The 26,069-nt window shown below is 38.8% G+C and overlaps 1 protein-coding gene across 5 annotated transcripts in view; it reads right to left on the bottom strand.

Moving 5' to 3' along the window:
• The window catches only part of lancl2 (LanC lantibiotic synthetase component C-like 2 (bacterial)), a 41,191-nt gene that overhangs the window by 10,582 nt on the left and 4,540 nt on the right, over positions 1–26,069 (bottom strand). For 3 of the 5 annotated variants that reach the window (XM_042714010.1, XM_042714011.1, XM_042714012.1), the window contains exons 3-10: positions 20,406–20,523; positions 19,634–19,841; positions 16,313–16,460; positions 13,187–13,333; positions 7,761–7,943; positions 5,786–5,962; positions 4,998–5,070; positions 3,371–3,821 (exon numbers count right to left, since the gene is read on the bottom strand). In XM_042714010.1, the coding sequence (XP_042569944.1) occupies positions 3,589–3,821; positions 4,998–5,070; positions 5,786–5,962; positions 7,761–7,943; positions 13,187–13,333; positions 16,313–16,460; positions 19,634–19,841; positions 20,406–20,523 (1,287 nt within the window). In that variant the 3' untranslated portion in view covers positions 3,371–3,588. Of the gene's footprint in view, positions 1–1,946; positions 2,671–3,370; positions 3,822–4,997; positions 5,071–5,785; positions 5,963–7,760; positions 7,944–13,186; positions 13,334–16,312; positions 16,461–19,633; positions 19,842–20,405; positions 20,524–26,069 lie in introns of those variants that run through there. The other 2 variants (XM_042714013.1, XM_042714014.1) reach the window with 2 other exon arrangements.

Below are 26,069 nucleotides of genomic sequence, written 5' to 3'. Positions count from 1 at the left end.
GTCAGGACAGTCTCTGATTATACATGTGCATACTGGGTCCAAGGATTGGGATGTCACACTTTTATATATATAATGAATTCAGGTAAAGTGGGACCCTTTCTGCGTTTGAGAAGACTGGGGAAATAAATGTCCCAGTTAACGTGAACTGACCCAATATGGTTTTATAGAGATTGATGTACTAGGCGGCACTAAAATAAGTTCATTTACATTTTATATATGAGCTGTGTTTGTGCACACTGGGTCTGAATAGTTACGAACTCAACCAATCTCGGAGAGCGAGCGTTCATCATGACGCACTGAAGCTGAACTCATTGAGGTCCGTCTCTGTGCCCACTCAACACTGAACACCATTACACCATTACACAACGACCACGCAGCTCGTGACCTCGTCTCACATTACCGCCGGCTGATTTCACACAGAATAAGGTCAAGAAATAGACAGACGTAACCTTTATATAATGCACATTTTTCATTGCTTTCTCTCTTCATTAAAGCACAGTTCAGCCAAAAATGAAAATGACCCTATGATTTACTCGCCCTCAAGGCATCCTAGGTGTGTGTGACTTCCTTCTTTCAGACGAATCCAGTCAGAGTTATATTAAAAATGTGCTTCCTCCAACATATATTATAGCAGAAAATGGATGAAGAGAATTTTAAGAAGAAAAAAAGAGTCACATCAATCCATCATAAAAAGTGCTCCAAAATGCACAATTATCTAACCCTTCCGAAAACTAACCATGGTTTTATTATAGTGAAAGTCTAGTAACCATGGTTTTTTGACGTATTGATTACCATTTGTATAATTACAGTTTTACTACAAATACCATGTTTAAACTACTGTTAGTGTAGCAAAACCATGGTTATTTTGTAGTTACAAAATATAGTGTTTTTTTTTTTGTTTTATTTGTAGTAGAACCATGGTTAATTATTGGTAAGGGTAATAAATGCCCCCTGAAACGAATTGATGCATTTGTGTGAGAAAAAATATCCATATTTACAACTTTATAAACCGTAATCTCTAGCTTCCGCTGACTGTAGTATGCGCGTTCACGAGAGAGAGACGTCCAGCCTGGTCATAAATTAGAAGCACAAAACGAGGATTTGTAAAGAAAAATGTGAGAGGGTTTCGATAGAAGCCGAGAGGAGACTGGCGAGAATAGCCTCGCGAGCCGCTGCGCCTGCGTCCTACGTCATCCGCTGGACACCACCCTCTCGTGAACGCGCATACTACAGTCAGCCGATAGATTACTGTTATAATATTGTTATCAGAACAAATACCAGAAAATATTCTGATATAGTTTTAAGCCCATTCCTACTAAATTAAGTATGGAGTCATGGTGTGTAGGGCTTCTGCACGCTTTATGAAAGTACATTTAAACATTTTTGTGTGGCACAGAAGAAAAAATAAATAAAAGTGTATTTTCGATATTTCAAAACTTTTTTTATTCCTTTCTTTCTTTCCATGTGCATTCCATTATCACATGTTGGACAGATTCTGGTTGATGCAGTGCAAGCCCAGTCCATGTGTGTGTTACAACACCAACAGAGCTGTGTCATTAATATCCCCATATTCATGCCTTATTTTTTGACTTTATGTTGTTTTTAGCCTCAGCTGTACTTAATGCAATCTGCAAATCTATTGTTTCAGGCTATATCTGTCAGATTACTCTATGGCAGGCACTATGAGTAGTGTTTTATTCACACAGCAACAGAAAACAGACTGATAGCAGATCTTGGGAAAGATTAAAATCGAGGAATCAGTGTCATCAGGTCAGTTCTGAGTGCTAGTCTGTGAGGTCCAGCAGACTACTGCAATCTGACACACTTTACAGCACAGCCTTCCTGATGACACTGGACTGCAGGTGGTTTCATTTCAAACGCTGTCGTTTCTTTGCAGATTTGAGAAGACTCGTACATCAGCTGAATGACAGGTCACACTACAGCAGTTCAGAAAAAGCCCAGTTTATTGTGACATTCATAACACATTTTGCCTGAGGAAACGATATTTACCAGATCATTCATTCAGGTATAATGGATTCTTTCTTTCATCAAGACATTTACCGACAGCGACTGGAACAAAACGTTGACATACACACAGTACATACATGACAACCACACCGTGTTGGAAGCTGGATAAATTTACCTAAAGCGACACATAAACCGGCACATTCCCACATGAGCACGTGCTGCCAGCCTCATGCAAAGACAAAGACAACGCAGACTGCGTTCACATGAGACACACGCTCCAGAGCGCCACAGACAATCGTATCGAGGCACTGCTATTCACCAACAAGCATGCAGATGCAAGAAACACTGCTGTGCTGTAAGATATAAAGATATAAACCAAAACATAAAATACTATACAAAAGAAAACAGACGCATACTGATAAAGACTACAAGCTACGACGACTGAACTCAAGGCGGCGTTCTTTGAAATTATAGGCTGAAGGTTGGGTTTTTTGCGTCCATGTGGAGGAAGAAATCGTCTTCTTCATTTTAAAGGGTCCATCCGGAGCGATGTGACTGCACCAGCATGTAAAAGCACGTAAAGCTCCTAACAAGGAGTAACAGTCTATGCTTCCAAACGCACAGGTCAAAGTTCAAAAGCAGGGAAGCAGGAGCCCTCCGGCTGAATGACATCTGAGAGATAATGGATGGCTCCTGCCATACCTACAGCAACAAGACAACAACAGCCTGGTGAGGTTTGATTTTCATCATATCACAATACTAGCAGAGTTCATGTGCTTAAAGAAACAGTTCAGCCAAAAAAATGAGAATATGCTCTCCCCCTCAGACCATCTGAGATCAGGATGAGTTTGTTTCTTCATCAGGTTTGTAGAAATGTAGCACTGCATCAGTGTCTCATCAATGGATGCTCTGCAGTGAATGGGTGCCGTCAGAATGAGAAACACATCCAGCATTAAGATGTTTTTAACTCAAATACATAGAGTCTATAATCCATAATAACACTTCCTCCAGTGAAAAAGTGCATCTGCTGTTGTCTCTCACATCAAAATCCAGTCACATATTTGTTTAGAGCTGTTTAAACGCTGCTTGATCTGTGCAGATTTCTCTCCTGATTCACACCAGAACACTTTTTCACTGGAGGAAGTGTTATTATGAATTATGGACTCAATGGTATTTTAGTTCTTAATGCTGGATGTGTTTCATCTTTTGTCTTCTCCAGATGTTCACTGATGGACTGGAGTGCTGTGGATTACTTGTGGATTATGTGTGATGTTTTTATCAGCTGTTTGGACTCTCATTCTGACGGCACCCATTCACTGCTGAGCATCCATTGATGAGACACTGATGCAGTGCTACATTTCTACAAACCTGATGAAGAAACACACTCATCCTGATCTGTAATGAACTGACGGTGAACACATTCTCATTTTTGGGTGAATTATTTTAAATCCAAAAGCCCAATTAAATTAGAATAAAAAAATATCTGCATGATGCTGATTAATCTGCAGCAGTGTGTTTGTGAAGTCATGCTGGGCTGCGGAGGGTAATGCAGGACCATCTCTGACCACTAACTACAGAGAAAGCGGCGGGAGACTCGAGCGACCAATCAGAGTGTGACTTTTAATGAGAATCTGAGTGCAGGAAGTGGGTTGCCATGACAACAGCAAGGTAACGCGGCAGATAAATCACTACAGATGCGGAGTGGGTAGTGCTGTCGGTGAATGAGGAGTCCTGTTGAGGACAGAAGACGGTGGAGAGAGAGGAACCAGGAAATGTTGCGAGCAGGATTAGAACTTGTAATGGCCACGAGATATCGACGCACATGCTGAATATTTTTGGCCTTCTGACGTGTACTAGAGAACAGAGTTTCAAGCAATGATGAAGAGAGACAGGAGAAACAGGATTAGGAAATGTTGCGAGCCAGATTCAAACTCACATTGCTCAGAAGAGAACCACACCTCAATACTCCTGCATATTACTATCATCACTTAAATAAATCTTTAAAGATAAAATGTTTTGATTAATACACAGAAATATACCTTTTTATTTATTTTTTTTATTTTTTAATATTAAAATACACTACAACAATCCAAAGATTGGGGTTAGTCAGATTTCTTTATATATATATATATATATATATATATATATATATATATATATATATATATATATATATATATATTTCTTTTCAGCAAGGACACATTAAAATGATCAAAAGTGACAGTAATTTATAATGTAAGATTTCTGTTAATATATTTGATTAATAAAAGGTTAAAAAGAACTGCATTTATTCAAAAAAAAAAAAAAAAAAAAACAATTCTAATAATATATATTCTAATAATATATTTTCTTTACTATCACTTTTTATCAATTTAACACATCCTTGCTGAATAAAAAGTATTGATTTTATTTAAAAAAAAAAAAAAGAAAAAAAAAAAAAATTACTGACCCCAAATTACTGACCAGTAGTGTATATTGTTATTACAAAATATTTATTTTTTCTTTTTAATTTTTTTTTTTTTTACTTTTTATTCATCAAAGTATCCTAAAAAAGTATCACATGTTCTGAAAAAATATTAAGCAGCAGAACTGTTTCCAACTTTGATAATGAATCATCATATTAGAATGATTTCTAAAGGATCATGTGATAATGATCCTAAAAATTCAGCTTTGCATCACAGAAATAAATGATCATTTAAAGTATAATAAATTTAAAAACAATTATTTTAAATTGTAAAAATATTTCACAATATTACATTTTTTTCTGTATTTTTGATCAAATAAATGCAGGCTTGATGAGCAGAAGAAACTTCTTTCAAAAACATTAAAAATAGTAATGTTTCCAAACTTTTGGTCTGTACTGTATATATATATGAAAACAGTTTATATAGTTACACAATATAAACAGTTTTAAATAAGCTAGACAAAATTAAAAACCAGAGCAGAGAGCAGAGAGTCTTAATGATGAGAACTGGCTGGAAACCACTATCTGAGGATATTTTCTCAGTGACACACGATGATCAATTTACCTTCAAAAAGGGAGTAAGGCCGGTCAGGAATACGGCAGCCGTGGGTCCCGTAGTCTAGACACCATTCAGCAAACTAGAACCAGATGAAAACATTATTAAAAACAGAAAAGCATCATTTGGAACACAAAGTACAAGCTTGTCCGTGCAAATCCATAAAGCATGTCCTCACAATCTCAAGAGAAGAGGAAAAGGCGAGTGATGAGCATGAATCAGCTGTTTTGATGGGCAACTTTTGTTTCACTGTTTCATAAAAGCATCAGAAACCTTTTGACTCGAGCTGCTGCGTGACGGCACAGAGAGACTGTGTCTGCAGCGCTGCGGGAAAATGACTGCGGCTGTAAAAGATTAGCGTGAACACATGAACAGACGAGACTATCGTGCTTTCATTACTCCAGCAGTAGGTGTGTTTCTGAAAGAAGGCTCTTCTGTTCACGAGGCTGCATTTATTTGATCATAAATACAGTAAAACAGTGAAATATTATTAGAGTTTAGACCAGCTGTTTTCTGTGTGAATCTCTGTTAAAGTGTCATTTATTTCTGTGATGCGCAGCTGTATTTATCATCATCATCATCACTGCAGTCTTCAGCGTCACATGATCCCTAGAGTGTGTACTGTAGATAGATAGACAGGTGACCTGCTTTGTTTCCATGACGTCAGGTTTAGTAATGCGCCTCATTGGCTGTGAGCAGCGTGTGGCGTCTGTGTGTTCAGAGATGATGAACGCTTCACTAACCGCACACAGTATCCTGAACATGCTTCAGAGGGTGAGGGAGAGTTAGCGCTGTACCTTGCAGGCACGGTACAGGTATTTCTTGTCCTGTGTGGCGTGGTAGAGCGAGAGGAAGGCGTATCCGTTCCCCGCCGTGCCGTGACAGAGTCCATAACCCTTCCTCAGTAAACCTCTCTGCCAGATCACCTCTCCACACTCAGCCGCGTCTCGCAGGTACTTCTCATCTCTGAAGACCTGGAACACAACACACACACAGTGAGCTCCTGAAGTTTCTGCTGCAGACTCTGCAGATTTGATTTCCTCTCAGAATCAGTCACAAATCAGACTTAAGAATTTATTATAGTAATTACATCATTACAGTCAAATGCAATAATTGCAGACTGTGCCCTGCTATGTATATTTACTGTCATAACACTTTTGTGTGTGAGAGAGAGTGTGACCCCGTGTGCATGTGCGTGAGTGTGTGTGTGTGCATGAGTGTGTGTGCGTGTGTGCGTGTGAGAGAATGCGTGCATGTGTGTTTGTGTGCATGTGTGAGAGCGTATGAGTGTGTGCACGTGCATGTGTGATTGTGTGGGTGTGCATGTGTGTGCCTGCATGTGTGCGCGTGTGAGAATGCGTGCATGTGTGTTTGTGTGCGTGTGTGCATGTGTGTGTGTGTGTGTGCATGCATGTGTGTGTGCGAGTGTGAGAGCTTGTGAGTGTGTGTGTGCATGCGTGCATGTGTGTGTGTGTGTGTGTGTGTGTGTGCATGTGTGTGTGTGTGTGTGTTTGTGTGCATGTGTGCATGAGTGTGTGCATGCGTGCATGTGTGTTTGTGTGCATGCGTGCATGTGTGTGTTTGTGTTTACGTGTGAGTGTGTGTGCGCTTGCATGTGTGGGTGTGCATGTGTGTGTGAATGCATGTGTGTTTGTGTGCATGCATGTGTGTGTGCGAGTGTGAGAGCTTGTGAGTGTGCGTGTGCGTGCATGCGTGCATGTGTGTGTTTGTGTGCATGTGTGCATGAGTGTGTGCGTATGTGCATGCATGCATGTGTGTGTTTGCGTTTACGTGTGTGCGTGTGAGTGTGTGCGCGTGCATGTGTGAGTGCGTGCATGTGTGTTTGTGTGCATGCATGCATGTCTGTGTGTGTTTGTGTGCGCGTGCATGTGTGTGCATGTGTGAGTGTGTGCATGTGCATGTGTGTGTGTGTGAGTGTAAAAGCAGGTCTTGCTGTCTGTCTTCATTTGTCAGAACTCTGGTGTAAAAGTTGCTGGAGGAAAAATTCACTTTCCAAATATAACACATGCTCAGTTTTCCCTTTCAGATCTCAAGCGACCCACAAGACAGGGATAAAGACACAGACGGAGACAAAACAAGAAAGAGAGAGAAACACGGCCCATATGCTCACTCTACAGTGATGGAGAGAGAAAATAAACTCACGCTTTCACACAATAAAACTCTTTTTTTCTGATTCTATCTGACTTCCCATTTAAATGTGTGAACAAAATCAAGTCAAACTTGTATGTGCAACATTTTTAAATATCCCCAAGATGCCTGATAAAAATAAGGTTATGTTTAAAAATGTGACTCTGTAAGTGAGCACTAGATGTCACTGTGGGCTGCTGTATAAAGAATAACCTCAGACCTTAAAACAATGAGACAGACAGACAGACAGACAAATGCATGCTGTTTATTCCCATTTCACTTCAATGGCAGATATCAGTCTCTCCACAGAGAGAACGAGCTGTTTTTTGTTTGCTTTTTTCACATCATAAAGAAACATAACAGGATATTGTATTGAAAAAACAGAGGCCATGAGCATGAGTGCAATATCTGCTGTAAATCCTGATGTGGTGTGATCATGCTTTATACATTTCTATATAAATGAATGTAAACTGAGTTTATTCATATACGCTTGCATGTGTTGCAAGACTATATGAATGTTGTTCCGTTGCGTTGACGCAATCTTTTTTTGTTTAAAGCGCTATATAAATAAAGGTGATGTGTACTGAGATGATGACGGTGTGTGTGTGTGTGTGTGAGACTCACTTTATAAGCCATGATGAGCATATGCAGCACTCCAGGAGCTCCGTGGCACCAGTGCACCAGTCTGTCCGTCTCGTTGCTGAGGGATGATGGGTAATTGCCCGACCGGAACTTCTTGTGCCGCACGTAATCCACACTGGGCCGGAGCAGCTCATTCAGAGTGTCCTGACTGACTTTAGCACTCGGCTGCCAAGAAAGACTATGTTAGATTGAATATTTTGTTTAAAATGTAAAAAAAAAATAAAAAAATTAAAAAAAATTGTCTAGATTGAAGAACGGAATACATTATATACAAACAGTATGAATAGCCTACTTTTCTGAATTAAATTTAATTTTTATCTTTTTTGGGAGGCATAAAGTCAAAAATATCAAACTGTCCTGATATCATGTAAGAAAAAAGCCACATTAAAAGATTGAAATTAATGAAAAGAAAATTTTATTACTCCAAGTACCTTTGCACAGTATATATTATTATTTCTTAGAAAGAAAACGCAATAAAGCAGTTGTTACATTTATTTATTTAAAATCAAATATTTGAAACTTTTACCAAATGGCGCAAACAAGAAAGTGTGATGCATGTGATGCAACTGACATTTAGAAAATATCAAAATATCAAATAATTTGACCTTTTTATGTCATGTTGTAAAATGTCATGGAGTGGCTTCTCAAAAGCATAATGGAATTCATGAATGAATAAATTATGTTAAAACCATATGAAAGCAACATGAATATGCATTTGCAAGAACTTCTCTTCTTAGAATTTTTTTTTTTTCTATGGCAGATGTTTTTGCAAACAGCGTGTATTTTAATGGCACAGAGTTCTGATAAATGAAGTGATATCTAGAGTGTTCAGCACAGCAGCATCAAGCCTGTAGCTACAGATGCATTCAGTGGTTCATTTCTGTTAAGACTCACATGCATCAATATTTCTGTAATATCTCTGATTCATAGTGTCCACTAACAGCAGTTAGAGAGCGCAGCGCTGTGTCAGAGTGGATTTAAGGGCGTGAGGCTTGATACAGCGCTGAAGGCTCCCACTGAGCTCTGAGTTATTAAAGACTAAACGACCGCTTCACACAGATCCTCGAACACTGCTGCTAACTGGAGCTCATTTCTGCAGGAAAATGCCCTCTGAAAGCACAGCTGGATCTGTAGCTGTGACTGATATTAGGTTAGTTTGCAGCTCCACAGGTTGCTTTTACAGTTTCAGCAAAGCAATCGAACGCAGCACCATCAAGCAGCACACGCCGACACAAATACAGACAGAGCGGTAACACCGGCCTCCGGACCACGTCCATCTGCGTCACCGTGACGCACACTCCCGTTGCCATGCCAACCACTAGCACGCCACACCCAATCAGCTCGCTGCTCCTCCCGCCAGCAGCGGCAGCAAACGTCACAGCTGTTTCCCGCTTGATTTAACACACCACACTGAGACTGAGCTCCTCTCTGCTGCTTCAAACACACCCCTCCCCTCAGAGAACGATCTGCTGTTGCTGCTGTTTCGCCGTGATGTAAGCACTGAGCTAGTTATAACCCTGCCGCACTTCACCGCCGTGAAGCTCTATTACCTCAAATTACATCACAGTCCTCCGGGGTTTGATTCTAAACAGCCAGCTGTCATTCAGAAACCACCGCACTACGTCTCCGTTAGAGCAGAGCAGATCGTTTACTACTGCCGCATGCGCTACTGCACGGGATGAAAAATTAGGCATTTTAGTGCTTTTCGCCTCCGCTTTTCACTGTGTAGCCTGGAAATGGTCCATAAAGATGTAGCTTACATAGGAGCCGCCTGCATATGGTGTCTTATAGGACTTCAGGGAAAACCATTAGAGGAAGCAGCGGAAGCATGAGGATTAAACTTCAGAGGAAGCTGTGAAGACGTATGCTAATGCTAGCAGACTTGACGTTGCATTCTGGGATGCTTTCTGAAGGAGCATTGACAGGGTTCTCAGGTACGCACGCTACTTTTTAAGTGCGCCCAAACATCTAAATATCAATTAAATTGCTCTGAGATGGCTTCAAAGGGGTGATGTTTTCACTCAGAGGAGCCATAATTTGGACCAAACATCTCAAAGTGGATTTGAAATATTGACACAGACAGTTCAAAATAACTCACTCACGGAAAGAGAATAAAGACGCACCAATATTACAATCCTGAACAATGTCAGCAAGCTGAAAGTTATTGTCATGCTATGAACATTAACCACCACGGAGGGGACTTACCGGTTTAAAAAGCTGTTGTTCAGCATTAGCTTATTTGGCTTACATTAAAATTTTATAAATTAAATGAATATATTTTTTGTAATCTTTCTCTGAATGTTTGTATCTCAGGGGATACGTCGCCCTTTTAGGGGTATTAATCAAGAAATAAAACATACATATAGACTGTGTGACTTTGTGGCTTGTGTTTCAGAAAATCTAATATCAAATATTTTTGTAATCTTGACAAAACACATATCGTTGAAAAGGTCTGACAGTCATATTTTCACACCCAGTCACACAGTTCCATATTTGGTGACTGTTTTGTAATATTGTGACAGAAAATGATTGATTTGTAACAGAAAATTGTTTGGGTGTAACCCAGTGGTTATTCCAAAGAAAATCTCACAGGGATTTTTGTGATATCAACTTCAAATTTGGAACATAAATCGGTTAGACATATGGCTTTGATTTTATAGTAATTTTAGAGTGCAACATATTTTATAAAACATTTATTTTATATAAAATAAAAAAATAGTATACTTCATTATCTTTACTGTAAAGTATAACTTTATAACTTTATAAATAAAAGTTTATAACTTTTTTATACTTTTTTTTTTAATGGTTTCACTTCAGCAATAATCTGCTGTGTGTCTTCTTTAAAAAGAGACCAACGTTAAGTCTGTACTCAAAAGCATTCAGGAATTACAACCATACTGTAACAAGCATTGACAAACAAGTGTTCCCATTCAATTTAAACCACAAAACCAAAAACGCAACCTATCCTATCAAAACAAAAAAATAAAATAAAATATAAAAGTTAAGAAAAAAAAAAAACAAAAAATTCAATAAACTGTACCAACCCAATAAGATGAAAAACAGCATTAAATTAATTTTCTGATATCTCTTTATGGGTTTGCCCTTTTAAGGGTTTAATAACAAATCAAATTCTTATATCATTCTGTCACCATTTTCCGTGGTGTACCTCAAGGATCCATTCTTGGACAACTTTTATTTCTAATCTTGCTTCCTCTCGGTCAGATCATTCAGCGTCATGGTCTGAACTTCCATAGCTCTTACTGTCCAGCCCAATTCTGTTCTCCTCCCCCTTCCATCACTTCCTGTCTACGAGATCTCAATGCATGGATGGCTGAAAACTTCTTAAAACTAAAATGCAGACAGAAATAAAAGACATCCTGTTAGTAGGCCCTTAATCCGTAAATATCCTCCAAACATAAAATCTCCATTCATACTGACAGAGTTACAGTAAATTACCCATTATACAGAATATTATTTGATTCTAAAGTACGCTTTGAACCTCATATCAGCCAGCTTGTTAAATTCTGTTTTTTCTACCTTCGCAGCATTGTTTCATATACGACCTTCACTAAATAAATCTCAAAGATGCCGAAACTGTTATTCGTGCTTACATAACCATAACCATCTGACTGCCTGTTCACTTTGTTGTTTCTAGATTAAATATGTGTATTATTTGTATTATTTGGCATTTTATGTAAAATGTCCTTGGGGTCTTGAAAGGCACTATATATAAATAATACGTTATTATTATTATAATCATGCTTCTCTAAAAAGAACAGACTTAAAGACTATTTGTGCAGAACACTGGAAGCACATTAAAATTACGTGATTTCATAAGGTCGCTTAATTTGACATCAACATAAGCTTCACAAATATAGAATTTAGAAATAAAGGAATCACTACTGTCAGATCACCATGTAGTACAAACTTTCTACTGTCATTTATTATATAGTACGATTCTTTGATGAATAAAAAAAGTTCAAAAGAACAGCATTTATTTGAAATAGAAATATTATAAATGTATTTGCTGTCACTTTTGATCATTATAACCTGTCCCTGCTGCACTGCAGTATTCTTTAAACTAACATGTGCACAGTAGTAGTGTGTCCCTGCTTGACTCCTTGCTTGGAGCCACAATTTGACTAAAGATCTGCATCTTTAAACACTGATGTGATTAAGACTTCACTAAAGGGGTTCTATATTAAAACTTAATTTACTTCAGTTAAGCGGTGTTATCTGTCTCACAGAGGGCAGAAGGGTGCTGCGTCTGCATTAAAATCAGCTTCTTAAAAATGTGAACGATGCATTCAGATCTGGGCTAAACGCGTGCCATAGTCTGTCTGGGCAGACGTCCAACAAATTCTGTTTACAGATCAACATCTTAAAGTTCAAGATAAATTATTCATCACCTCTGCGGACCTCTAATCAATCTTACAGCTGACTGCTGTTAACTTTAGCTAATGTAAGAAAGAGTACAAGAGTAAGCAGCTATTTTGAAAGAAGGAAAAAAAATGCCTCTTGCAGTCGGTTATGCTTGAATAGATGATTTAACGTTGCATCCAACAAATAATTGAAAATGTGTTGTGTGTGACAGAAAATGCTCCCTGATGTAAAAGCGAGGTGGCTAGGAAAAACAAAATAATAATAATAATTTCTGCGCACTGATCTACAGCTGCACAATCAGCTATTTTAAAGACAAGAAATTAATGGAACAAAGCGTTTAAACAAAAAGGCAACACTGGCTTGTTTTCTGGAAGCCTCAGAAAGTCTGAACCGGTGTGAACCCTGAGAGTGTTTAAGTGTGTCTGGTTTGTTCTTGTAAAAGAGTAATCAAGGCACACTGTAACTGATTGCACATTAGGGCTGGCCGACATAAACATTACAATATATTTTTGTGTTTGCCATTAAAAACACAATATAGGAAATATTTAATATTTATATATATGAATGTGCATATGAATATGTATGCAAAAATCTTGCTTTTCACTGGAGGAAGTGTTATTATGGATTATAGACTCTATGTATTTGAGTTAAAAACATCTTAATGCTGGATGGGTTTCATCATGCACTGATGGATGGAGTGCTTGGATTACATTCTGTTTTATCGGGACTCCATTCACTGCAGAGCATCCATTGCTGAGACACTGATGCAGTGCTACATTTCTACAAACCTGATGAAGAAACACACTCATCCTGATCTCTGATGAACTGAGGGTGAGGATTTTTTTTTAATAATTTTCATTTTTGGATAAACTACTGCTTTAAGCAAAACCAGGTTCAAGAAAAAATTGCTACTTTTGTGAAAACGTTTGGAAAAGATGCAATTCTTAATTGCACACACTACCCTCAGCAGCCCAGTTCCACATGATGAGTTGATTTCAAAAACACTCAAGCGATGTGAGTCTCACCTGCAGGAGCATGTAGTAAATGCCTGCCAGACCATGAGCTGCTCCCACATACTGCTTCTTATGCCACTCGTACAGCAGCGGACAGCGCTCGGCTTTCTTCTCCTCTTTAGACAAGTTCTTCCCAGACTCCAGGATAGCCGTCACCACTGGAACAAGAGAGAGCGCACTGGGATTAGATAACGGTCTTGTTATGGATCAAAGTGTCGGTCACTTTCCAGTGATCAGCAGGTTTATTCACAGCGGTTCAGCAAAGGTTGAGGAACTGATTAAAATACGCTGTCAGCAAATGAAAAGTAACCAAATGACTGCACTGCAGCAATGCCACGGTGAAACTAACAGAACTGTCAAAAAGGCTGCAAATGTCACATCTGGGCTATAAAATGTGTCATGCATGTATTCTTCAATTCTCCTTTTGTGTTGAACAGACTAAACAACAACATGAAGGCAAGTTAATGACGACATTTGTCATTTCTGGGTGAACTTTTCTTTAAAAAAAAGACACACTGAAGAAAATATGTGACCATATTTGTAAATGTTTGACACAAACAACCCCCCCCACCCAGTAACAAAATCCTGATTTAAAACCCAATAAAACAAAAACTAATCCCAAACCTCTACAAAACAACAGAATTCCCCTAAATCAAAGCCCAACTAAAAAAAAAACCCCGCCAAATCAGAAACCCAGCATTGGAAGGTTTTGATTGTGTCTGGCAGACCTGATTAAAATGTGGAAATGAAAGAAAATACTGCCCACAGCTTTCTGAACCTCATTCTCTGCAGTTCAGAGAGAGACACACATGCACTGCCCACGACACACACACATGACGGATGGGATCAGACACGACACACGGCTCTCCGGAGAGTCCAGAGCTGCATCTGGGGAGCACTGCAGAGACAGACGGACCAATAAATCTGCCTAGCCATGAAGCGGAAGACAACAGATCGACTAGGACGTGATAGATCGAGGGAGAAGACTGCAATAAAGAGGAGAAACGAGACCAGAGCAGTTACAAGCAGTGAAAAACAGATTCAAAACCAGGTTCTGAGTAATTTTAAACATAAATAAGAATGACCAATGGACCACAATACTGGGCAATGTGCATTCAGCACAAGCTACAGATTTACCCAGAGATAAGAATGACAATCTCTCTCTCTCTTTCTGTGAAGCTGCTCGTTATTTACTTCCCCTGTTTAAGTCACACGTCACCAGTGAGATGAAGACTGGAGTCACTGGAGGAGCCTCTTTCACCAGTGAGATGAAGACTGGAGTCACTGGAGGAGCCTCTGAAATTACTATCAAACAATCTGTTTTCAGATCAATCAACTGAGAGCAAAAAGACTGAGTGTGTGTCATCTGGAGTCTCCATCATGCTATACTCACGAAATCAAGTTACTGTGCATGGTGTGCAAATATATTCACAAACATTCGGTTTCATGAAGTTATATTAAGTTAACAAATGACAGTAAGCAATATCACGAGTACTGCTGTATAAATATCAGCATGTAGGGAATGTAATAAAAGACTTAATATACTTTATTAAGATGTCATATATTTATTACATGTAGTATATTAGATAATGAATTTAATGAATAAAGAATAAATACACATAAATACAATTAAAACAAAGTTATAAATCAAATATCAATTTGACAATTTTTTGACAATTTTGTCAATGTATCAAAGTGAATAATAATTTTTTTCCCTTTTTTTTTTTTTTTTGTGTGCAGCATGTCTAATTAATTTAAATCATAAAAATGATACAATTTAACAATAATTTATTACAAGTAAAAAAAAAAAAAAAAAAAAATGTTTAGGGCCTTAAGAAAAATGTTTCATATTTTCACAATTCTGTGTGTTCAGTTTTAATGGTCTAATTAAATATTAAAAATCAAAAAAGCATGAGTTTGAGCTGTACATTCAAAGTTTATCAAAATCTGTTTATCCCAGTAAATTCCATTTTTATGACTGCATTCTGCAGCAATCACAGGTCCCTAAAATTGTGTATAAGCCTACTTGTTTTTATTAAAATCAATCTTTTTATGCTTGTTCATTTGATTATCAACTAACCACTGCAGTATTCACAACATGTTGTAAACAGTTTTATTAAGGGATATACAGTGTGTTACTGCAAACTCACACTGCGGCACATCTGTTAGTTTACTATATGGGTGGACAATATGGCAAAAAATTTCTTTAGAAAAATCACGATTCACAATTTTATCACGATTCTTTGTCATGTTGATTTTACGATTTTGCAAGATGTCTAAGCAGCACAGTCAAACTAATTTCCCTATTTTAGTATAATAATGACAGAATTGTAATTTTTGGGTGAACCATCCCTTTAATGACAAGCGGCAGCATGTTTAGCTCTATTAGACTGCTGTCACTTTAAGAGCTGCACGCATCCGTTTCTCTCTCAACTGTTTACTTACACTTCAGACATAACCAGCTGTGTTTACATTACTCAGTCCAGTAATCAGGTGCTGTCTGACAGGATGTTTAGTGTACTCGCTCACAAAAAGCACATGTCAGAACAGCATGTGAATTAAATGTTTAACTGGCAAGGCTTTAAAGCACATGCAAATAATGCACTTTTGTGATTGTGAACAAGTGCAGTGTCCCGTGAGTGTAACATCTGATGTGAATGTATGTGGCGTTGTACAGTATACTGAGATGGAGACTCCAGAACTGCAGCTGATAGAATGTGCGCTGTAATGCATTGCTACTATATTTCTTCAGATTGTGGAGACATTTTAATCGTCCACCATCAAAAATCATGATATCGCACATACCACACAAACCCATTACTCTCCTTCATCTCGCTCCTCTCGTCTGCCCACATACACTGGGAAACTGGACACCGGCCAATGCAGAGACTATAATGTATGACGTACAGTAAAGCAGCCCACGAGAGGCTAAACATTTACAGTGCAGGTCAGAGGTTTAATGCATCCGCTGCAGACATACATACGCTCTCTAGAGACGCACGCAGACTGGAGATGAGCATTTTTATCAATCGATGCATTGCAGTGTATTTTTATCACTGCAAGTTTAACTGCCTGTTGTCTTTTTGCATTTATGTATGAACAGAAACCAACTTTGATCATGAATAGTGTGAGAATCACCTTGGCGATGGTGGTCTCGTCCACCGCGTCTGGCCCGATTTCTTTGCTGACGTACAGCAGGGCGTAGAGGTATCCGGCTCGTCCGTACAGGAGCTCATCAGGAATGTCTGAGTCTGGGCTGAGCACTGAACGCTGGAGCTGGAGCAGTCTGAACACAGGACAGGAGGAGAACCAGTACAATACTGACCTCAGCACACTGACTGACAAAACAATACGCTCACCAAACACTATTTAATATTTACTAAAAAAAAAAAAAAAAATACCCTACTGACCCCAAACTTTTGCATGGTAGTATACTGTATTTCTGCATTATATCAAGCACCCTACTCTCTGGTTTAATCTAGACATTGAAAATACACACAGATAAGTTTAATATAATTTGAACATTATTTAGCATTTATTCTGTTTTTTTTTTCTTCTTCTTCTTTAACCTAAACCTGTGTTTGAACAATGCAATGAGTTGAGAGCAGTGCTGGATGAGGGTTTGCAGGAAATGCAATCAAGCTCGTGCTGAGATGCAGTGGAGCAGACGATCTATCAGAATGAGTACAGAGAGCACAGCACACCGCCGCTGAATAACACACACGCTCCCCACGAACACACGAGAGTCACAGCGTTTCACTACAACACACACAGAAACACCTCGAGGAGCAAAGGTAATTTCCAGCTCTTCGATCAGAATCAGTGTTCTCCTGCCATCAGATGAAGTGTATGGAAGCGTGCAGGACAAACTCTAGTGTCTTCAGATTCTTCAGGGGACCATTTCTAGAAATCATTGTGGCTAATAGCATATCAAATGTCTAATACTGTAAATATGAAGTTAAAAGCGTCAGCGTCATTGAATCAACTCAAACACATGCTGGTTTGGTCTGGTCAGAGGAGAACTGGCCCCTGACTGAGTCTGGTCTCTCCCAAGTGTTTTTTTTCCATTTCTGTCACCGATGGAGTTTTGGTTCCTTGCCGCTGTCCCTTTTGGCTTTCTTAGTTAAGGACGCTTGACTGATTGCACAGACACTATTAGAAGAGAACTGAACTGGATGAAGACATCACTGAATCATCACACAGAATCATCATAGTGGCCTACGACTGTGTGAGCCTGGGCTACCACGCCGACCGGCTTAACTCTAATTAGATGCACACTACGTTTAATATTAATTAACAAAATTATATATGATGCAATCCAACAGATAAGACCCCAGCATCCACCTGAGCAAATATCATAATTTAGTCATTTGATGTTCTTTTCCGGTTCCTGAACTTCTTAGCACAGCTAGAGCATACGTCACAAGGAGCACATTTCTCTGAACTACACTAACCATAATGCATTTCATTCAGGATTACATCAACAATAGATAGTGATCTTAAGTGATAACTCTAAAATCCCTTTTTTCCTCAACACTGTCATTGATATGACTGCGATAAACACGTGCGTCTGACGCTGCGTGCAGCTGAAATCAACCACACACTCATTACGATGAAAACACTGACCTTTGAAAAAACGAACGTGAACATTGAGATTACGCCGACGTATATGGTGAACCCTAGTTGAAATGCATACAAAAGAATGTTTATTTCATTTAACATTATATAACAATTATATGCTCTAAACTGCCTTTGCTCGAGCTGTAAACACAAATGCTAAATGCTGCTGGTAATATACTTAATATTTCGCTGATGCATTCAATGCAAACTGCTAACATGACACTTAGTTTAAACTTGTTTATGGTTGCACCTTTTTGTACTCAATTAGGCAGACCTATACATGTGCCGGTATTCGGGAATACGATATATCGCGGTAATGAATATGCACAATATTGTTATCGTGGGCACTTCTAAATATCTAGAATAATTATATATTACAAATTATTCAGAATTTGGAATGCACTTGAAGAATACTTTTCCCATCAACTGCTCAACATGCACAGCACCGCTGTATGCTGCTTGAAAGACACGTGTGCGCTCTGATGTAATAAATGAGCACGCATGAGAAGCACATAAAAGCACATTCACTCTCTGACAGCAGATGGCGCTAAACTGCAGAAAATGCAGCCCTTACCCTGGAAACCCCATAATAAAAGCAGCTGCTACTTTCTAAACATTTAAATAATATAAAATAATATTTATATATTTCCATAAAATTTTTTCCATTTTAATCTGGACTACAACATGCCCTAGATATTGTTTGAAAGTGTTTTGATTCTTTATTGTTCATTAACACTTTACATTTTTTAACAAAGATTAGTAACTTCTGTAGCAAATGTAGCTATTGCTCATTGTGAATGTTAATGCATTAACTAATGTTAACTAATGAGGTCTTATTGTAAAGTGATACCTATTGGTCTTTAAAGTTCTTTTGCACTTTAATCTGTGTAAAACTTTTAACTTTAAATATATTTTTTTGTATTGCTCTATTGTATTTAAATGTTCAGTTATTTTTGTTATAAGAAAAAAGTTATTTAACCTGTTTTACTGCATTATGACCATTTTTTCTGAAACTTAATTTCAATACCATGATAATACCGCATACCATGACAAAACATTATCAATTAATCGCAACAGGAAGATTTGATACCGGCATATCCCTAGACAGACCACGCAAATATACGAAGCGATATGGATTAAAAGAGCATTCACTTATCTTAGATGTTGATTTCAGCTGTTCTGAAGTGCGCTGCAGAACTGCTACAGCAAACAAAGCCAGGTATTTGAATACTGAGCAGTGAGCTCATTGGCTACTGATACAGGAGAAAACCAATCAGCTGTGCAGTGTGATGATGATGTCATTAGGTCAGATTGTGTTAGACCCATCAGACTGCGCAATCTAGAGTTTCATGCCAGTATAAAGCGCTATGATTCATTCAAAAACAAAGCAAGTGCTTCACTGTCTTAATGAGTGAGTCACTGAATCACTGACTCGCTCGATTCATTCAAAACCATGGATTCATTCAGTAAAGAAACACCGCTGTTCGTTAATGAGAGACGCTCAACAGTTACGCTGTGGCTTTGATCGGAACTATTTTGTATTTTTGACTCAACATAAACTTCTTGTTTATTGAACTGTTGTATAGTATCAGTATAGTATATTGTATAGTTGTATAATATCAGTATCACGTTTGCAATGGTGCAGATATTGGGGAGAAACAGCACTATTGCTGGTGTGACTAAGAGTGCAGTTTCTCACGACTGGGAGTTTTGTGCAGCACTTTTTTTGCACAACCACATCTATCTTCCCCAACCACACTTCCAGAGAGCAGGCAGTGGAAGCAACCAGAGAAAGCCAAAGAATAAAGAGACAAAAAGAGAGTTAGAACTGCTACTTACTTGGTTAGGCACTCCTGGGACTCGGTCTGGTTCTTCAAGTGGTGGTGAACGACTGCACCTACGGCTAGAGGCCCACCGTCTCCACACAGGAAGGTGACGCGCCGTCCGTTCAGGTTCCTCAGCGCGCGCTTGACGTAATCCAGAGCCCGCTGCAGGTGCGAGGCCTCCTGCATCACTCGATACAGCTGCAGGTACAGCAGGGCTATGCCTGACAATGACAACCATCCCCACCACAGCGTGTTCAAAACTTCTCACTTTCAACTTTACTATTTATTATTTTCCTCTCATTTCATATTAGGGTTTGCAATTTTCTTGCCACATTTGAAAATGTAGATTATAAATACAAATAAAATAAACCCCAATTTTCTAGAAATAACATTAAATAAGCAAAAAATAAATAAATATTATTACATATATAAATAATGCAAAAAATTATGGTAAATTAAGGTATCAGTCAGCATTAACTAGCCACGTTTGGACAGAATGTTGGTTTGTAGTTCATTAAAATATATATTTCCAAGAGTTGAATGTTTGAGCTTCACAAATGCAGTCAATACAAAAATTTGAACACTGAATGAGATTATTTTCTTATCTATGCTTCTTATCTCATCTATGCTGTAGGATCCAAATTATTTTACTTTAAGAATTTAAAAGAATGTTCTTTTTTCCAACTTTTTTTGCAAACAAAAAATTAACAGCACACCAATGTATACCCTATTCTGGGTATAAATAAAGTCCATAAAACTCATTAATTTAACTGCTTGGTATTCACCTGTCCAGCCTGTGTAGGTGGAGAAATCATGTGGATCTGCAGTCTTCAGGCCCTCCTCCATCTGCTGAAGAAGATCTTTGATCTTGCTTTGCACTTTCTTCTGAAAGGCGTCACTGATCTATTCTCAGGGAAGGGGAAAAAGAGAGTTTGTAAATAAGCTTCTAAGCTTCATTTGGCAACCAGTTGTTTTACTAATGAGTTCACATAAAGAGACATTGGCACTGAGTAATGTACAGCATTGTGTTTGAAAATGTTGCGGGCCAAATACAAAGCCCTGTGGAACCTCCATCATTAAATTCTAAATATATGCATACCCATGCATCAATGTAAACTGTACTTCAGAGACTACTTTGGAAAAGCTAAGACTTTTCTTTAATGCACACATAAAAATTCTATGCATTACATAGAGCAAATATCTGTTACTCAAAAATACTGATGCGCATTTGGATGCATTAACTTTGCTGAGCATAGAGGCCTGCTGCTGTCTGAAGAAAATTAAATAAACATGTATTTCTGCAGAGATCCACAGCACAGGAATGATTGACAGCTGAGAGACCCTGCTGAACCATCAACCACTGCTGGGAATACAAAGAGAACTCAGCACAAATCTTCTGCTCTTTCCTCCACAACGGAGAAAACAGAGATCAGACAGGAATACCATGATAATCTGATATACACCATGTGCTGAATGATTGCTTTTTTTTTTTTTTTTTTACATGGCTCTCCAGTGTAGTTCAAACAATAGCATGGTACTTTCATAGTGGATGTCCAAATAACCATAGCAACCACAGCTCATAATCAAAATTAGACGATGCCAAAAAAAAATATCGCTGAACATTTTGTGACACTACAGTTTCACAAGCCTATTTCTGCCATGGAATTAAAAAAAAAAAAAAAAAAAAAAATTTTTGAATTGTTTTTTTTTATATTGCAATTTGAACTTTGTTTTTTTTCTCAGACCTTCAAGACGTAAACTGATTTTTTTTTTCTTACAATTTTGCGTTAACATCTAGCAATTCTGACTTTTTTATTCGTCTTTGAATTCTGAGTTTAAGTATTGCAATTGTTTGTTTGTTTTCATTGTGGAATAAAAAATTAAATTCTGATTTTATATCTCACAAATCTGATTTTACGTCTCGTAATTACAACTTTACGTCTTGTAATTCTGAGTTTGCATCTTACAATTTTTTTTTTTTTTTAATTCTTTGAATTTGAGTTTGGATCTTGTAATTCTTATTTTTTTGCTTTTTTTTTGGTTGTTTATCGCCCAATTCTGCCTTTTCTCTGAATCCAAAGTTTATATCTTGCAATTCTGAGAATTGAAAGAAAAAAGACAAAATAGTGAGATTAAAATTATTATTATTATTATAATAATAATATAATAATATAATAAATAATATTATTAAAACAAACCAAAATTAAAAAAAAACAAAATGTTTACATAGAACGAAATGATTGTTCTTCTCGCCTGTGCAAACATCACCATTGTGATGCTAGTGTGTTGTGAGGTGTCCTCAGGGTGTTGTAAAGTTGCTAGGGTGTTGTGAGTGGTCGTCGGGGTGTTGTTGTAAAGTTGCTAGGGTGTTGTGAGGTGTCCTCAGGGTGTTGTAAAGTTGCTAGGGTGCTGTGAGTGGTCGTCGGGGTGTTGTGTTGTGAAGTTGCTAGGGTGTTGTGAGGTGTCCTCGGGGTGTTGTAAAGTTGCTAGGGTGTTGTGAGTGGTCATCCGGGTGTTGTTGTGAAGTTGCTAGGGTGTTGTGAGGTGTCTAGGGTGTTGTGTAAGTTGCTAGGGTGTTGTGAGTGGTCGTCGGGGTGTTGTTGTAAAGTTGCTAGGGTGTTGTGAGGTGTCCTCAGGGTGTTGTAAAGTTGCTAGGGTGCTGTGAGTGGTCGTCGGGGTGTTGTTGTGAAGTTGCTAGGGTGTTGTGAGGTGTGAGGGTGTTGTCCTTGCTAGGGTGTTGTGTAAAGTTTCTAGGTGTGTTGTGAAGTTGCTAGGGTGTTGTGAGTGGTCGTCCGGGTGTTGTTGTGAAGTTGCTAGGGTGTTGTGAGGTGTCCTCAGGGTGTTGTAAAGTTGCTAGGGTGCTGTGAGTGGTCGTCGGGGTGTTCTTGTGAAGTTGCTAGGGTGTTGTTAGGTGTCCTCGGGGGGTTGTGAAGTTGCTAGGGTGTTGTGAGTGGTCGTAGAGGTGTTGTTGTGAAGTTGCTAGGGTGTTGTGAGGTGTCCTCAGGGTGTTGTTAAGTTGCTAGGGTGTTGAGAGGTGTCCTCAGGGTGTTGTTATGAAGGGTGTTGTGAGGGTGTTGTGTTGTTGTGAAGTGGGTGCGTGAGGGTCGTCGGGCTGTTGTTAAGTTTTGCTAGGGTGTTTGTGAGTGGTGTCGGGGTGTTGTTGTGAAGTTGCTAGGGTGTTGTGAGTGGTCGTAGAGGTGTTGTTGTGAAGTTGCTAGGGTGTTGTGAGGTGTCCTCAGGGTGTTGTTAAGTTGCTAGGGTGTTGTGAGTGGTCGTCGGGGTGTTGTTGTGAAGTTGTTAGGGTGTTGTGAGTGGTCGTCGGGGTGTTGTTGTGAAGTTGCTAGGGTGCTGTGAGTGGTCGTCGGGCTGTTGTTGTGAAGTTGCTAGGTTGTTGTGAGTGGTCGTCGGGGTGTTGTTGTGAAGTTGCTAGGGTGTTGTGAGTCGGTCGTCAGGGTGTTGTTGTGAGTTGCTAGGGTGCTGTGAGTGGTCGTCGGGGTGTTGTTGTGAAGTTGCTAGGGTGTTGTGAGTGGTCGTCGGGGTGTTGTTGTGAAGTTGCTAGGGTGTTGTGAGTGGTCGTAGAGGTGTTGTTGTGAAGTTGCTAGGGTGTTGTGAGGTGTCCTCAGGGTGTTGTTGTGAAGTTGCTAGGGTGTTGTGAGCAGTCGTCGGGGTGTTGTTGTGAAGTTGCTAGGGTGTTGTGAGCGGTCGTCGGGGTGTTGTTGTGAAGTTGCTAGGGTGTTGTGAGCGGTCGTCGGGGTGTTGTTGTGAAGTTGCTAGGGTGTTGTTAGGCGTCGTAGAGGTGTTGTTTTCAAGTTTCTACCCTTACAGCACACTTGATCAGCTCTTTGTACTTACATTCTATAATCCTGTGAGTGGTCGTCGGGGTGTTGTTGTGGAAGTTGCTAGGGTTTGGAGTGGTCATCGGGGTGTTGTTGTGAAGTTGCTAGGGTGTTGTGACTCGGCGTCGGGGTGCTCAGTGTGATAGTTGCTACAGGTCAGTTTGCATTTCCACTGCAGTTAAGTATCGCTTTGAGCGGTGGCCGGGGTGTTATTCAATGTCGTTATAGTCCCTCGGTCTGTCAAGACTATAGTCCCTCTACTGTAAAGTTTTTCATTCCGCGTCACCCCATCAGGGTCTCGCTGGATCCGTCTTCGGGGTGTTAACGAGAGAAGTTGCTACTTCCGCAACAGACAACAAAACTTTGTTGTGGTTTGTTAAAAAAGAAGGGTGCACTTGTTCAAAACAGTTGCATTTTGGTCGTCAGGCTGGTTGTTGCTGATTTTAAATCTAGCAGTTCTTTTGTTGTTTGAGTGTCTCAAGTGTCAGTTACAGCAGTTAGTGACGATTCTCTCCCCTTGCAATCTGTGATCAGCAGAGCTTACACTTTTCCGTTTTTGGTACGGTACGGTAGATTCACTTGGAACCTCACACCAGTTTTGTACTAAAAAAAGTACCTTTAGGTGGCCAGGTACTGTACCCATGTCGGAAAACCCCCTCTACAAGTGAAGACCCTAAAATGCCGTTTCGTCCGCAGTGGCCCCAGCAAGCTCTACATTGGATCAGTCAAAGTTTGGAATAAAGAGAGAAGAAGGTACTGCAACAGACAACAAAACAAATACAATTAATAAAAAAAAAAAAAGTAATTTTGATTATTACAATTTAAATTTTCATCGTTTAGTATGTGTTGTAGTGATTTTAAATCTAGCGGTTCTTTTGTTGCTATAAATATCTAAGTTCAGTGACGCAGTTAGTGACGATTCTAAAAGACGAAGGCACTTTTCAAGGTTTTTTTCTTCTTCCCAAAGTTTGCATGCATGTAACTCAAGTAGTATTATAAATATCTTAATGCCCTTTTAGATTTTGCTGCTTAAACTTTTCTTTTGGTATCTTCACATTTTGATCCTATGGGTTCAGTTCTAGAGATACTGGGATCTCAATACTGCTCCAGGACTAAATAGTTCAATTGTACACATTTTCATTGGTCAAAAACCAAATGTGGGTCACTTTGCATTCCACTGATACTTTTCTCCTTTTAAAGAGGAATGTCTGACAGGTATGAGCTAAGCAACTGTTTTGAAGGAGGGAAACAAGATATATTTCTAGTTTCAACATCATTTGTTCTTCTGACATTCCTCTTGTCATATCTGTATGCAAAGTGACCCACATCTGTATAAACCATATAGGACCTTAAAAATGAAGATACCAAAATAAAAGTTCTCTAAGAACTCAGATATAAGAGGATATGAAGTTATATCTAATATGTATTGAGTTACAGGCATGCAGACTTCAGGGGGAAATGCACAAGAAGTGTTTTTCCCCGTTTCTGAATGGTCACCATTGGCACATAATTCAACAAAGACCACTAAAGTCAATAGATTATTAACAAAAATATTAACAACACCTTACGCTTTGTTTTCACATTCTCTTAATTTTCAACATTTCAGTGGGCAAATTTTTACAGTATTTCACTAGATTTGTAATGAGATGTGTTTGTAAACCTGTTTTCACAGAAGCTGAAAATGCTCAATCGCTTGCAAGCAGGACCTTAAATTAACAGACACGCACAGAGAAAATACCATAGAGGCACGGCACTGTTACAATGATACAATCATATTTAAATCAAAAACTGTGTGCAGCATCTTTGTTTAGATCGTAATTAAAATGCAGTGGCTGGCTGTAATTTCTTTCTTTCTTTTAAACGTTTAGTTGCAAAAACAGTTTCATGGCCTGGAAGAAAAGAAATATTTAATTAATTTAATTAAAACTTCTCAAGTCACCAGCCATTGGGAGATGTGGCAAAAAGTTATAGGCCCTGCTTCCAAGTTTAGAAATTAGGAGAAAAGTATTGTAATTATTTACCTACTGTAGTGCAAAGTAAAATAATATACCAGTGAAATACTCATTTTCATTTATTGTACAGTGCAGTTGTTTTACAATATGGCTATTACTGTCATAGGAATAATAAATACCTGAACCCCGCAAGAGAAACCGAACCACCACAGTCTCACAAAATCCCGTGGAAAACACTCTAATGTCCTCAAAACAAATCTTACTGACCCCAAACCTTTGAACAGTAGTGTAATAGACTACTAATGCAGAATGTTTGTTGACAAAGTCTTAAAGGGGTCATATGATGCTGCTAAAAAGAACAATCCATTACATACATATGTTTATATGGTTTAAGGTTCAAAAAACACATTATTTTCCACATACTGTACATTATTGTTCCTCCTCTATGCCCCGCCTTCTGAAACATGTCGATTTTTACAAAGCTCATCGTTCTGAAAAGCAAGGTGTTCTCTGATTGACCAGCTATCCAGTGTGTTGTGATTGGCTGAATATCAAATGCGTGTGACGGAAATGTTATGCCCCTTAACATACTGTGATGCTGTGTGTCCTGGCGCGACAAGACAAAACCAATAAAACCCATTACAAACAAGCCATTTGCAGC

Source organism: Cyprinus carpio, chromosome A24 (assembly GCF_018340385.1).
Source record: "Cyprinus carpio isolate SPL01 chromosome A24, ASM1834038v1, whole genome shotgun sequence".
Taxonomy (NCBI): Eukaryota; Metazoa; Chordata; class Actinopteri; order Cypriniformes; family Cyprinidae; genus Cyprinus; species Cyprinus carpio.
The sequence above is the reverse complement of the archived record's forward strand: the minus strand, read 5'-3'. Positions and strand labels throughout refer to the sequence as shown.